Consider the following 15259-nt stretch of genomic DNA (forward strand, 5'->3'; position numbering starts at 1 on the left):
ATTGACAACAGAATTTCAGTTAAAAATCAGTTTTTATTCGATGCTTTTACACAGCTTGAGAACTAACTGTTTTTATCTCCAAAATCGAATCTCAACACTGTTACTGTCAAATGGTAAATTTGAGCAACAAATTTTTCCAACTCAAATCAGCTGCTATGATTCAGACCTCCAGTTCTCAATATTGGGAATATAATTTCAGTTAAAATTTAGTTTTTTCGATGCTTATACATAGTTTGAGCGCTGAACTTCTTTAATCTCCAAAATCAAAATCTGAACAACGCGATGCGAATTTGAGCCGCAAAAGTTTCAGCATCTTCGAACTCAAATCAGTTGCTATGATTCGTATCTGCAGATTGAAAATATTTTTGGTTCAACAGAATTTGAGTAGAAAAAAGGTACGATTTTTAGCTGCTATCGTTCTGTGTTTTCAGCCTTTGCATCGCGATCTTCAAATCTTCAACAATGACTCTGTGATCTAAAATTTTTGTTGTTGTAATCTCAATTTTTATGCGCTAGTTTTTGTGAAATTCTATCAAAATTTGAGCTGCTCTTCCGTTTTTATAGCTACGGCATTAGGTGTTTGGTCGTTATTTTGGGTTTTAGTGTCTTTTAGCTTAAATTGGTAGCATTTATAATTATTTAATGGGTAGAATTTTTAATGGGCAGAACATGATAAATATTTTAATTTTTATAGGTAATCATGTCGTCTTTACCCCAGGAAAAAAGGTACAAAACAAAAAGCTCTGCAAATAATAGATTGGATGTGAAGCCCGTCGAATATATCAGATTTTTCACTCGGTTCTCCATTTAATTTTACATGTACCATTAACCTTCTCTTTTTTTTCTTGCAACTTGATGATTGACTTTCTTTTATTGGGAAGGTTCACACGTTTCTTCTCAAAGTAATCATTTTCAGCCAATTTTATTCGGGGAAAATATAATAATTTCCAGGAACTGAATTAATTGGACCAATAATACATTAATTCTCTGGTACATAACTTTAGGAATTTAAATTACATGCATAGATCATGAGATCAATTTTCCCTAGTATCACAATAACTTTAGTCCCTCTTGTGTGCATACTCTGCTGTTCACGCTTCAGTTTGTTATAGCTTATAACTTCTTACCTCTGCACACACGAATATCATGGATCGAGGGTGGACTATTTTAAAAAGCTTACGTGCTTAGTGAGTTGTATATATCTGGGATAAAGATTCAAAATAAATTACATTTGAATAGCAGAATAAAACTCTAGATGGAATGACCTAAAATCTATGCAACAAGGTCCTCTACGTATTTGCCTAAGTTATAGTTTCTTATGTACAAAAGTATGCAAGTTTGGCAGATATTAGACACATAAATTTCAGGTCTTTCACCTTAAAGAAAGATTAATTGCCACCAGAGGTGACCGCAAAGTAGAGCTCTTTATCATCATTCATGCGGTAGCACTGTGTTTTCATCATCTGAAGTAATGATACCAGCAGCAGCCATAGCATCTGATCCATTTGCTTCATCATTGCTCTAGCAGCGAGAATATCATACAAAGACGGTTAATTTGAGGGCACAGACAAACTACAATCAAAGGATATTGAGAACCCCACCAGAGAGAGAGAGCTGCACCTGTTCACTAGATTTCACGGTATGATCCTGAGCTCCTGTAGTTGAAACTTTAGAAAGATCTCTTAAAATCCCCTGCAATCACAATTCACCACAAGGAGGGCAAAGCAATATCATCAATCGTTAAATCAGATTCCTGATTGGAGTGATGGAAATAACTTCTAAATCTGACTCCCAACTTACCTCAAAACTTGATAATTGAAGTCGAGAAAAAGAGTGTTAAAAAGTAAAAAAGTACACATTTCATGAACTCACTGGATAAGAGTTGTTACATTTCATAGAGTGGATACCAACCAAAAAAAAAATACTTTACAATAGACGAAAGTAGTTGCTTATCCTCAAAACATCTCTTATTCCTCTCAAGCCAAATAGCCCACTAATCCTCCAGATCTGCTTTAGCTCTTTTCCAACTCTCTGTCCAAGCCAGCACAGCAGCAAACTATTCATATCCATAGGCATCATCCGTTGCACTCCAAAGATGTTTAACAAAGTCCAAACCCGCAGAGCGTAATAGTAAGCTATTATTTTTTTAGAAGGTAACATATTTTATATATATAAGATAAAGTAACCTTATCACAAAGATTGTGTTAAGAGATTACAGAAAGTTACAAGGCCCCAATGATGTCCACTATAGACTCCACATCTTCTACGAGCTTCTTTACACCAAAAGTGAAACAAAAATATACAGTTCATCTTGATCTTCTGTTCAGAACTAAATCTATCTTCAAAGCATCTACAGCTCCTTTCCATCCATATTGTCCACCAAATACAAGCTGGGACAATGCTCCACCATTTCTTCAGCCTCAGTGGGATACCTGGATCATTCCAGCATCATTTCTGCAGTTGTCCTGGGTACTGTCCAGTTTAATCCTTTCATACTCATGAATAAATACCACAACTTGCTGGTCACTTTACAATGTAAATAGAGGTGGTTATTTGTTTCAATCCCATTGCCACACAAAAAACATTTAGAGCATAGTTGCATTCCTCTCAACTATCATGGGTTAGAACAGCCTCTTTAACCACTAGCCAACAAAAGCATGCCACTTTAAAAGGTATCTTGACCTTCCAGATGTGCTTCCAGTTCCACGGCCCATTGTGTGGTTGTCCAGAACAATTTAGAAACCTATAAGCTGACTTCACAGTATCAATTCCCCTGCTATCTCTTTCCCATACTATTCTGTCTTCTTCCTCTACAATCCCTTTGAAGCTATCCAGCAATTTGAAGAATTCAGTCACTCTAATAACCTCCCGATCATTAAGGAACCTTCTGAAGGTCCCTTTTCAGAAAAGAACACCTACTGCATAGTGAAAACCCCCTCTTCTGAAGAGTGTCTTGTGTTAAGCAAGCATTCTTAGCAGCAATCCATCCAACACAGGCAAAAGTTTTTGTTTTATCCACTTCCCAATAATCCAATAACTCACTAATTTTATCCACTTCCCAATCACCAAAATTTCTTCCAAATTTTATGCTCCAACCGTTATCTACAAAACAATCAGCAACCATATAGTTTCTGTTTGCAGCTCTGTACAAAATAGAAAACATGTATGCATTAATCTCCTTTCACCCAGCCAGACATCATGCAACTTCCATTTCCAATTTCCAGCTTCAATTTATTCTCAAACCCACCCCATAATTTACTTATGTTTTTTTTATAGGTATAATTTACTTATGTTACTCCAGATTGCAGCTTTGAACGGTGTAGTAACTGAACAAGGTTTCCAGCAGTCTTCTTTACCATATTTGGTGATGATCACATCCCTTCAGTTTCCTCCAATCATCATTAAGTCTCCATAACCACTTATAGGAGCCTCTTATTGTGGAATCTCAATTTTTTAAACTCCCCATCCACCTCCCTTTTTCTGCTTCATTACCTCTTGCCATTTCACTAAGTGCCACCTCTTCTTTTCTGAATTTCCTTCTCACATAAACTTAGTCCTTAAACGATTAATCCTTTTTTAAACTTTAATAGGAATGGGGATAAGTGACATTAGTTAGGTAGGAATGCCATCTAAAAAGAGCTAACCGAAACAAGAGTTGTCACTGGGAATGGGAATAATTGACATTAGGTAGGTAGGAATGCCTCCAAAATTTGATCAAGGGACCACTGCTTATCCCATAATCAAAGAAAAAGAGAATGGTAAAACAACATAGCACACAAATCTATTCTACATAAATAGGCTCATATACATGGAGCAAAATGTGGACACAATTATCATTGTTTGAACTGATAAGTTACAAAACCTAAGTGAGCAAGGTCTTTAAATTCAATACTAACCTTATTGGCCCACGTAAGTCCACATGCATTGCAGAGCGACCTCGGGCCAGCTGGTCCACGACGCATCATAGGAGTGAATTTCGAACTAATTCCACAATGTCTACATCTGTTGAGAAAAAAATAAAGATCTCAGGTGCTGCATTTGTTTGATTTTATCAGTTCAACTCAGACGCCACATAAAGTTTGATCTTCTGCTATAGAACGGGTGAACAACTTATCAGAGGTATTGCTGTCAGACCTTTTTCTTTTTGGATAAGGAGAGGTATGGCCATGGGACTTATTCACAGAACAGAATACAACTACAGAAGTCTGACACTCACGATGTTTCTGGTTCTTCTTGGCTAGAGCCTGCATTCCCCTCCGCAGAAGAAGAACCCGCTTCATCAGAGATTGACTTGGAAGATGTAAATTGACCCTTTTTACGCTGCATCCTGATAGCAAAACAGAGATCTGTGAGATGCAATAGACCACGGAGATCAATTTTGACTGAAAATACTTTGTAAACCACCCTAACTAGAATCTGCATGTTAAAGAATAGGCAAAGACTGAACTTTAGAGCTTCAAATAGGAAAAGAAAAAGAACCGAGTAACCCCTACATAAACATTGGGGAAAGAAAAAGAAAAAAGGAACAATAATTGGTCCACAACTAGCCTGACGCTCAAGATGCCGCCGTCATTTACAATGTCACAAGCTCAAAACTAGATGTCAGTATGTCACTAAAAACATCTTTTAGCAATAGACATTTTACTTCCATTGAAGGAGAGTTTCCAAATGACATGCGCCCAAATTGAAGATTGAAACATGACTGCATGAGAGATGAGCCAATGGAAGATTGCATTCACTACCAATATTGTATGTACATATTACCACGACCAACTTTTGACGCCCAGAATAACCTACCAAAGTGTCATGCTTGGTTCTAAGCGAAGGCTGGCCAACAAGTCAACACGTTACCAAGGTCTATGTCACACTAGTGTGCGATGCCATTAGGCTCCTTCGAGGTTCCTCCAATGATCATGTCACTGAAAGTGTATATCCAACCATGGAATTGGGACTCCGTTATAAGGAGGTCAGGGCATTAAACAATGTCATATTCGCATGTCAAGCAATGCCTTATTTATGGTAACAGTCAACTTTAAAATCTTCAGTGCACGTGGGCTTCTGCTAAATACCTCCTCTTTTTCGTCTGACATGAGCCTTGCCCATGCTCTGCCACTCATGATACTCTCTGTCCCTTTACTTTAGGGATAGTAGTTTGGCGAAAACATCACCATCTACAGCACTGATCACTTTCAACTGGAGCTAAGAGGCACATTCTAAAGTTTTTCTTTTTTGGGATAGATGGCATATCTCCTTGGCCCTATAACCTTTTGCTATGTCTATATATAACTAATTATGTTTATCTTCTCAGTGATATCTACATTACCCAAAACATTTTAAAAAGACTGCGGTTTTGTTTACTGGACAGTCCATTTCACACAAATAGATTAGAAGGAAAGCTCAATTAGCGACATAATGAAAATTGGTGGAGATGACTAGTGACTAGTCATGGTAGACCAATCATGGCAGAAACTCATTTATCTCCAACACATCTAACATGATGTCCTCCAAGGAAATAAATGAAGCTGTATTACCTAAGAGCAACTTCCTTCCGAACAGTGTATCGAATCTTTTTATCAAAACATCGTTCTTTCCTTTTTTCCCTAAAGCGACTCAAAGAAGCAGCCCGTTGTGGTTGATTCAATCTTCCAGGACCTTCACTTGAAGCCTATGGAAATTGCAGAAGAAGCAGGTTAATTGATTGCAAACCAGAATAACAGCAAAACCCTACATGTTGGGAGAAAAGTTTATACCCAATGACTCTGGGAAGCCACATTGACAGCAGCGGTGCCAGTAGGGACTTCATATCCATCCAACAGCAGCATCACTGCGTGAACCTGAAAATTAATGAAGACAAAAGAAACTTTTACTCCTCTGTACAATGCTTGCCTTATGAGACAAGATTATTCAGTGTTCAGATGAGAAGGACCTACCTAGAGTGGAATACAGATTACTCGTTTAGCCGACCTCAACTAATTCGGGGTTGAGATATAATTGATTGATTCATCAAGATGCTTGTAGACAAGCAAAAAGTAATTCAACAAACTAAGCCAAATCAAAGTCCATCCATCTCCATAAGTTTTTGAAAGTTAACTGTCACTCGGATATTAAAAATAGCAAAAACCTTCCATGACCTCTTTGCTTCAAAGACTAATCAATATCCATACCAACTCATCCTTCGCATCGAATCATAGAAATTTCCAATTTCCGAGTATTGAATCACCTAAGTTACAAAAGCAACAACAACTACACCTCAATCCCACACTAGTTACAATCAGCTATATGGTTCCTCTATATCCATTTCACTCTATTAGGACACGTTTATTCCACAAAAGCAGATGTTTGCCTGGACTAACATTCCCTAGAGCTTCCTGCAAAACCTAGTTTTTAGATCCTTCTTTTTCATGATGGTGGTGTCCAAACCATCAGCACAAGTATCGAGTAACTCTACCCACCCAGGCTTAGCCAAATGGGAAGAACTCACCTAGCGGGTTTTGCCTCCGCTAGGATTTGAACCTAAAACCTCATGGTTCTCCTCCCACTTTGTTGACCGTCAGGTCACACCCTTGGATGTGAAGCTAGTATTTTTTAATCCATGTGGGAAACTAGTAATGTTATCCATGAATATACTAAGCACAATGCATAAGTTAGTGAGCCAAAAATTACATCCTGAAACACACATTTAACCTCAATTTAAATATCAAAATAATTCACTTAGCAAAATATGCACTTTTATAGCACACTGCACAAAAACGATCAAGATTTCCGAGTAAAAGGGCTAATAAAAGAAGCACCTTTTCAGGTGAAACGTCTGGATACACAAACACTTGGCCTCGAAACGACAGCGTAAGCTGATTGCTACTTCCTACGCCAGGGACATAGAGAGCATTATGTGCAACGCCTTCCACAACATTCAGCGCAGCAGCCTCCTCAATGGTTGCGCCGGCGCCGCCGTTGTGGAGGGCGTGGTGGTAGTTGTGGTCGTAGCGAATGTGATGAGAAGGATCGTCTATGGACTCCCCTCCTCCTCCGCCGGCGACGTCAACGTCATCGTTGTCGTCTTTCCCTTCAGCGAAATGAGTCTGTTGATGTCTCTCTTGCTGTACTGTTCCGTTCATTGTCTCTCTCCTGTACATCGCATCTCCACGATTTGACTCTCTCACTTCTTCCAAAAACTAAAAAAAAATTGCTCTATATTAACCCTTTTATACAAGGGAAAATGGCCAAATATACCCTAATATTTTGATATATTATTCATATTTACCCTCTATTATATTATCGAGTCAAATTTACTCTCAACGTTAGCAAAATTTTCAAATTTGCCCTCTAATCTAGCGAAAAGCCCCCAAATCCCAACTTCCTTCTATTTACTACAATTTTTTCTCACAAATTACTTATCCCTGCGTGTGCTCTACCAGATAAGAAAATATCCTCGACAAGCTGATTTCTTATTCCACTTGATTATTTAGAGCAGGAAGACTTAACAAACTCGTCACCTCCAGGCATGAGAATACTAGTAAATATTCCTTTGAAAGAATGTTCTGAAGCTGGACATAAATTTAAACAGATCATTCAATTTAGAATTTCTCAAACAATACTAAAGAATCATATGTCACAAATTTCATGCAGAAGTGCTTGCGCAAGCAAAATTTGCATCAAATGACATGCTAAATTCAAATTCGAAAGGGAATGCATTTACATGGATACCTACGGCCTTGGTATGCCTGTAGTCCATAAAAAATAGTAAATATTAGTAGCAACTTCATAAGCGAATGCATTTCGAGCACATGAAGAATCAAATAAATCTCTTCTAAATTATCTACGGTATTTCACTCATGCTCATTCCATTGGAGACATACTCATAAAATATGAATTCTGCATTTCATTTATGGTTTGAGCATAGCCAAAGACAATGGGAATAATTATGTAGTAACTCCACACTCTCATTTCTATAATATGGACCTTTTTCTTCTCTGGTGGATCACACGAAGGAGATGACTGATTTGTGAGAAGAATTGCAGTAAATAGAAGGGATTTGGGGCTTTCCGTTAGGTTAGAGGGCAAATTTAAAAACTTTGCTAACGGTGAGAGGGGTATATTTGGCCCTTTTCCATTTTTATTATTATACCAGTCATACCCGCGCCATAGGCGATCAATATTAAAAAAATTAAATTAAATTAAATTGTACTCGAGATTGTTTGAACATATTAGATCATATTGGTTTACTAAATTTCAATTGTCATCTCATTTGTCAATACAATATACACAATAACAAACTATTTATTACACTACTATTATATATAGATAGATTATGTAATTTTTATTCTATAATCCAACGTTTAGTATTATTATATTCTTAATATAAATTTGTATTAGTGTATTATTTTCTTTAATAATTTTTTTCGTTACTCTCTTTTTAATATAATATAGAATATATATATTTTTTACTCTTTAAAAAAAAAATTAAATTTTATTCTATTGATTCAATTTTCAATTCTGTAAATTTAATCAATAATATTATTTACTTTACTTTATTTTTTAAAAATTAATTCAAAACGTGTCCACATTAAGCAACTTGTCATCCTATTAATAAGCCACTTGGCATTGCTCATAGGGCTTTGCATAATTTGATAAATACCGGTTTACCGTACTGAAATCGAAAATTTTAGTATTTGATATTTGATATTTTGGTATTTGATTGAAGTGTGAAAAACAAATGGTATTAGGTATGGTATTCGGTATTTAAAAATAAAATACCGAAATACTAAAACCGTACCAAAATATATACTAAGTGTCACGATCCCAGTTTTCCTCTGTAGGATGTCGTGACGGCAACTAGTCTCTACGACTAGGTAAGCGTAACACTTATTGAATAAATTGACAGAAATTAACTAACAGAACTATTAAGCAGAAACCGGATATTTCTAAATGAACTCAGTATTTACAACATAAAATAATATCCCAAAACTAGTAGTACAGGTCATAAGCTTTACTAAGTTTGCTAGAAAAATCCCTAAATGCAACTATTCGGGATAGAATTAAATAGTACAATGAAAATATCAAAAGGTGACTTCGAGGCCTGCGAACGCGACAACAGATTTACCTTGAGTCTCCACAGCTCGACCAGCCAACTAATAATCAACAACAACTGTGGTACCTGGATATGCACAAAAAGAATATGCAGAAGCGTAGTATGAGTACACCACAACGGTACCCAGTAAGTATCAAGACTAACCTGGGTGGAGTAGTGACGAGGGACAGTCAAGACACCTACCGGACTAAACAACCTGAACAAGTGTGAAGGTGAACTAACCGAGAAAAATAATATTAATATACAACTAAGCAGGATAAGGAATACTAAACAATACTTGCAACGAGACACCAATAACAACAATATTTAATAGGAAGCAATTAGGAAATAATATTGTAGAGTAAGCTGGACACAGTCTAAGTCTGGTGAAATCAAAATTAAGGAAAAACTAATAACAACTCAATAAGAACAACCGCTGTCACACCAAATTTGTTCAAGCATTTCCACGAGGTACCGAACCTCATAATCACAGCTCGCGTGTCCCAATTCTTGAACCCTAATCACTTGGCATCTTGTGCCCACATTACAACTCATATCCACACAGACGACTCACATGCCAATAGAACATTCCTCACACAGAAGGCAAGTAGACAAGAGCACGTATAATGGTTAATGACGTCAGGATTCACCTTTTGAAATCGATATGGGTAATTTAACTATGTGTATGCTTGTGCAAGTGTTCTACCACAATTCCAGTCAACAAATAGGAGTGGAGACAATGAATGGCACATACGAAATGATCACCACGAAATGTACAGTGTAACAAAAACAACAATGAAGTTTGAAGCAGCGACCAACACAACAAGATTAGCTACATAGAACTGAGCAAAAAGGTGCATCACGGAGGAAAACAATTAGTAGTATGCTAAGGAAAACAACAATCAAAGACAAGTGTACAGAAAAGGGGAAATGACAATAAGAGTCCTTCCGAGGTACCGCCTTATAATCTCAAATCGTAAAATAAATCACAACCTTCCTTATATCACCGCCAGAGCCTTTATATTTAGTTTTGAAAATTATTTTTCCGAAATAGCATCCCACGTTTTAGCCCACCTTATCACACCACATGGCTTCTAGTAGTTTCCCTACTAGCCATGCGTTTCAAACCCATCTTATCTCACCACATGCATTTCAACACCTAGACCTTATACCACCGCATGCGTATCAATAATAACAACAGCACGGCAGAAATATCGTGCAACACAATAACAACCGCACGACAGAAACCTCGTGCAAACACAATAACAATTCTCTCAACAACAACCCGTGTGCCAAAACATAACATCTCAAATAAATGACTTTCACAATAGGTGCCCACATGCCACAACATTTCCTCAAAACAGTTTCAATAGCACAATCACACATAGCCCTCGGCTCAACAACACTGAATACAACAGTAACAACAATAATGACACGAGAATACGACAAGTAAATCAACACAAGAACTTCAGAACACAAAGAAACGGAAGAACTAACTCACAAAGAAAGACACAACAGGGAAATAATTGTCTCAACAAGAATAGTTCAACAAGGGAGAGGTAATGTGTAACAATGATTCCACGAAAGTACAATCCGACAACAAGAGAGATAACATGAATCAATTACCCCAAATAAGAATACGTCAACAATGAAAGGGATAACAAACTTCAATTAAGGCTAAGCAATTACGGAAGAAATAATAATAATAATTTCAATTAAGGTTAAGCAATTACGGAAGAGATAATAATGATTTCAATTAAGGTTAAGTAATTACGGAAGAGTAATAATGATTTCAATTAAGGTTAAGAAATTACGAAAATGATAGCATGACGATGAAAGAGGCAACACTTCAGTTAAGGCACATAAGCGTTTAATCGGCAATAAGGGTAGAACATGAAGCAATCAATTCCAATTAAGACACGTAAGGGTGAATTTAGTAAATGGGGGATTTAACATGACAAACAATTTCATATGTAATTAACATAAGAACCTAAGATCCCTAAACGATCAAATTTCCACAAATAAACCGGAGCACGTACTCGTCACCTTGCGTACACGGCCTTCATATGACACAATTAGCACAAATAACTCAAATCTTAAGGGGGTGGTTTCCCCACACAATGTTAGGCCAAAATACTTACCTCAAAGAAGCTAGACTGATACTCTAAAATAACCTTCTCAAGTTAAATAACCTTCGGACGGCTCAAATCTAGCCAAAATAACTTTAAATCATAAATAAAACTCATAGAAAACAATTCTAGATAATAAAGCTTCAATCTTTAACAAGAACTAAAAAGTTAACCCCTAGGCCCGCACCTTGGAACCCGATAAAATTTATAAAACCCGAACACCCATTTCGATACGAGTTCAACCATATAAGAATTACCAAATTCCGATATCAAATCGCCCTTCAAATCCTCATTTTACATTTTTGAAAGATTTTACAAATTTTTCCCAAATTCCAACTTAATTCACTAATTAAATGATGAAAATACCAATGGATTCGTGAAATATAAAAAGATTAGGGTAGAGAACACTTACCCCAAAGTTGCTTGAAACACCCACGAAATATCCCCCAAAACCGAGGTCTACAACTCAAAATATGTTTAAAATATCAATCCCTCGACATATATGTGTTCTGCCCAGCGCCCTTCGCATTTGCGAACGGAAAAACCGCACTTGCGGCCTCGCATTTGCAAGAAAAAGTTTGCATCTGCGAACTCAACTTACCAGGCCAGGATCCGCATCTATGGAAATACGGTCGCACCAGCCACCAACGACATCGCAGAAGCTCCAAAAGAACCGCAGAAGCGAACAACTTCGCATATGTGATCGCTGGGCGGCCATTGCACATGTGTGCCAATCTCCGCAAAAGCTCCCTCCCACCCAGGCCACTATGATCGCATAAGTGACTAGGCTCACACAGAAGCGGAGCCGCACCTGCGCTCCAAAATGTCGTAGGTGCGAAGCACCAGATATAGACTTGTCCCAAAACATGAAAATGATCTGAAGCTCGTCTGAAACACACCCGAGGCCCCCCGGAACCCCGTCCAAGCATACCAACAAGTTTCATAATATAATGCGGACCTACTCGAGGTCTCAAATCACATCAAACAATGTCGAAACCACAAATCGCACCACGAATCGAACTTATAAACTTTCAGATCTTCCAACTTCCAAAACCCGTGTCGAAACATACCAAATCAATCCGAAATGACGTCAAATTTTGCATGCAAGTCCCAAATGACATAACGGATCTAATCCAACTCTCGGAATCGCATTCCGACCCCGATATCACCAAAGCCAACTCTCGGTCAAACCTCTCAACCTTCCAAAACTTTAATTTTCCAATTTTCGCCGAAATGCTTCAAATTACCCTACGGATCTCCAAATCTAAATCCGTACGCACGCCTAAGTCCAAAATCACCATACAAAGCTATTAGAATCATCAAAATTCTATTTCGGAGTCGTCTACACAAAAGTCAAAACTCCGGTCAACTTTTACCGCTTAAGTTTCTAAAACAGGAATCCTCCTCCCAAATTGATCCTGAATCATCCAAAAACTGAACTCGGTTATACACGCAAATCATAACACATAATACAAAGCTGCTCGATATCTTATGCCACTGAACAAGACGTTAATTCTCAAAACGATCGGTCGGGTCGTTACACTAAGTTACATAATACATGTATTATTGATTATAACATAAATATTAAAGTTCTAAAATTTACTTTTCGTTATTTTTATAGTTTTCTTTAACCTTTACCACATTCTTTTCCACTATACTTGTCTTTCCCCCTTTTTCTTTGATTGCTTACTAATGACGCCCACAATACACCTCAATAAGAGATATGATATGGTCGTATGCAATAATAATTACCCAACTATGAGTCGGGGTCGAATCCACTGGGAGTTATAAGGGGTGTCATGAGTATATATTTTAAGCAAGTGAGTGGACTACTTAAATTGCACTTCCACAACAGAGTTTTGGTTTCTACTTCTACTATAACTCTAATGATTGCAAGCTAAGGTAAATAAACTAGAGATGAATGTTTTTGATATTTTTCCAAATAGTTTAAAGGCCTAGTGCTATGACCATAACCTAGGTGTTTGCCTAATAGGATAAAGATGTTAATACTTGTTTTGTTGATCGGGGTGTATTATAGCTCTCAACTCTACATTACTAACTCAATACCTCTCGGTCATAGAGTATTTTTCCCAATTTGGTGTTCTCAAGCTCAAATGGGTATCAAATAAAATAGTTGATATGAGCTCAAGTCGGGTTCTTACTATCTCTAGTTTGAACACTTTAATTAGGCTAATCAACCTCTCAATTTACTCAATTCCTTGTTAGCAAAGTTATCCTAGACTAGGTCTCTCTTTCTCAAGTAGAGTCTAAGTCAAATAGGCATGAATCAATATTTGCAATTATTAATTCTAAAATTGAAGCATGAACTAAGCTAAATAATCAACACCCAATCATAAACAAGCATAAAATTAATCACCCATAAGGTTTACACACTAGGGTTGGGTCACAACCCTAGTAAAAATCTAGCTACTCATAATGGGATTTGAAGAAAATAAAGAAGAAAAGCTAATTAAACCCATAATGAAAGATTAAAATGATGAAATCTAATGTTTAAACACCAAAATAATGTAAAACTTCCTAAAGTAGTAAAAAGAAATGGCTACAACAGCTTTTAATGTTCAAACTTGACCTAATTTTGTGAAAATCGTCTATTTATAAAGGGCCAAAAATCACGGACAAAAATGCCCCTCGGTAGGTTCTGCGGCCGCGCAATTTCATGTGCGGTCCACAGATTTCTTCAGTTGGCAAGAAGGAGGATTCTTTGGCCGCACATTTCTGGACTGCGGCCGCACATTTCTTGTGCGGTCCGCATTTCACAAAGGCTTCAGGACTTGGTCTTCTTTTATATTCTCTGAACTTTGAATCTTTGTCAGTGAAAACCCAGTGCCGTACATTGCTGAAAAGCCTGCTGGGTTCTGCTGCTTGGGTTGCGGCCGCAGATGGAATTTTGCGGTCTGCAATTTCTTCTACGGTCGCAGAATTCCTTCTACGGATCGCACATCTTTGCTTCTGCGCCCTTTATTGCCTTGTGTTTCGGAACACTCCTTTTGAGTCGGATTTCATCATGGGAGACCAAACTTCCAGCATTCCTGCAATTTCCACAATTTTATTAGATTCGGGAACACAATTCAATACTTTCTGACTAAAACAAAAGCTAAAAGGTACTAATAAGCAGTCAAAATCCCCACTTATCAACTCCCCAAAACTTAAGTCTTTGCTTGTCCTCAAGCAAATAAATTAGTTCTCACCTCCAAAAGTTAATGGTCGTTTCAACGAGTCAAAGGTGAGTCATTCACACATCAATTGGGACCAACAATTACCCACACTACTCATGCATTATCTACAAGGCAACAAGTTAAGCATTCATGCACATATAGTTCTACTGTTACATTTGAGCTTCAAGAATTGACTTTACTCATCAAGGACTCTTGCTCTATCATGTAGGCCATTGTGGACTCCAAATTCTTCCTCCTCTACTTTCTATTTGCCAAGCTCACTTAAGAAATTTAGCACTTAATCCAAAGATTTATGAAAGGTTCACTCAACTCTCTCAAGAGAATGTCACAAGTACGACGTCAAGTACCATAGGCTTGCCCCTCATGTAGATCATCACTAATGTAAGCTCACTCAGTTTGAAATCAAGTAGGACTTCTTTCGGGATGTAATGAAGGCTTTTGGGTTAGGGTAGGATACCGTATGGGTGAGTGGTTACACCTTTCCTTAAGCACTCCATCTTTCATTTTTCGGCTCACACTTTGCCAATTCTTAGAGGCACTTTCTTTTCATTGGGGACTAGAGAGACTTAGCATCACTCTTTCTTGATCATTTCATTCTTTTTTCCCTTTTTGATTTCTCCATGTTTGGGATCATTACCTTTTTTTTGAATCCATTCACCCCTTTCACTTATTCACTTTTTGCATTTTTCTTTTTTTGTTCTTTTCTTTTCTTCCCCTCTCTTCTCACAGAGATCATTTCTTTTCTCTCTTTGTGCCTTGATACTTTTTTCAAGTTCCTTATCTCTCCCCCAAACTTACGTTTTAAGCCATTTGTTTCACAAGAGTGTTAAGGAAAGCTCGGATGCCAAGAGAGGGTCACGACAAAA

General features: G+C 37.4%; 1 protein-coding gene across 1 annotated transcript; it reads right to left on the minus strand.

Moving 5' to 3' along the window:
• Positions 1-1165: 1165 nt before the first annotated feature.
• On the minus strand, positions 1166-7183 carry LOC107771254 (GATA transcription factor 24). The gene is made up of 7 exons (XM_016590594.2): positions 6792-7183; positions 5751-5834; positions 5532-5665; positions 4217-4327; positions 3897-4002; positions 1621-1692; positions 1166-1521 (listed from the first exon to the last, which is right to left on the minus strand). The coding sequence occupies exons 1-7, from the start codon at positions 7131-7133 to the stop codon at positions 1432-1434; spliced, it is 939 nt and encodes a 312-aa protein (XP_016446080.1). The 5' UTR covers positions 7134-7183; the 3' UTR covers positions 1166-1431.
• Positions 7184-15259: the final 8076 nt, after the last annotated feature.

The sequence above is a fragment of the Nicotiana tabacum genome, chromosome 9 (genome assembly GCF_000715075.1).
Source record: "Nicotiana tabacum cultivar K326 chromosome 9, ASM71507v2, whole genome shotgun sequence".
NCBI lineage: Eukaryota > Viridiplantae > Streptophyta > Magnoliopsida > Solanales > Solanaceae > Nicotiana > Nicotiana tabacum.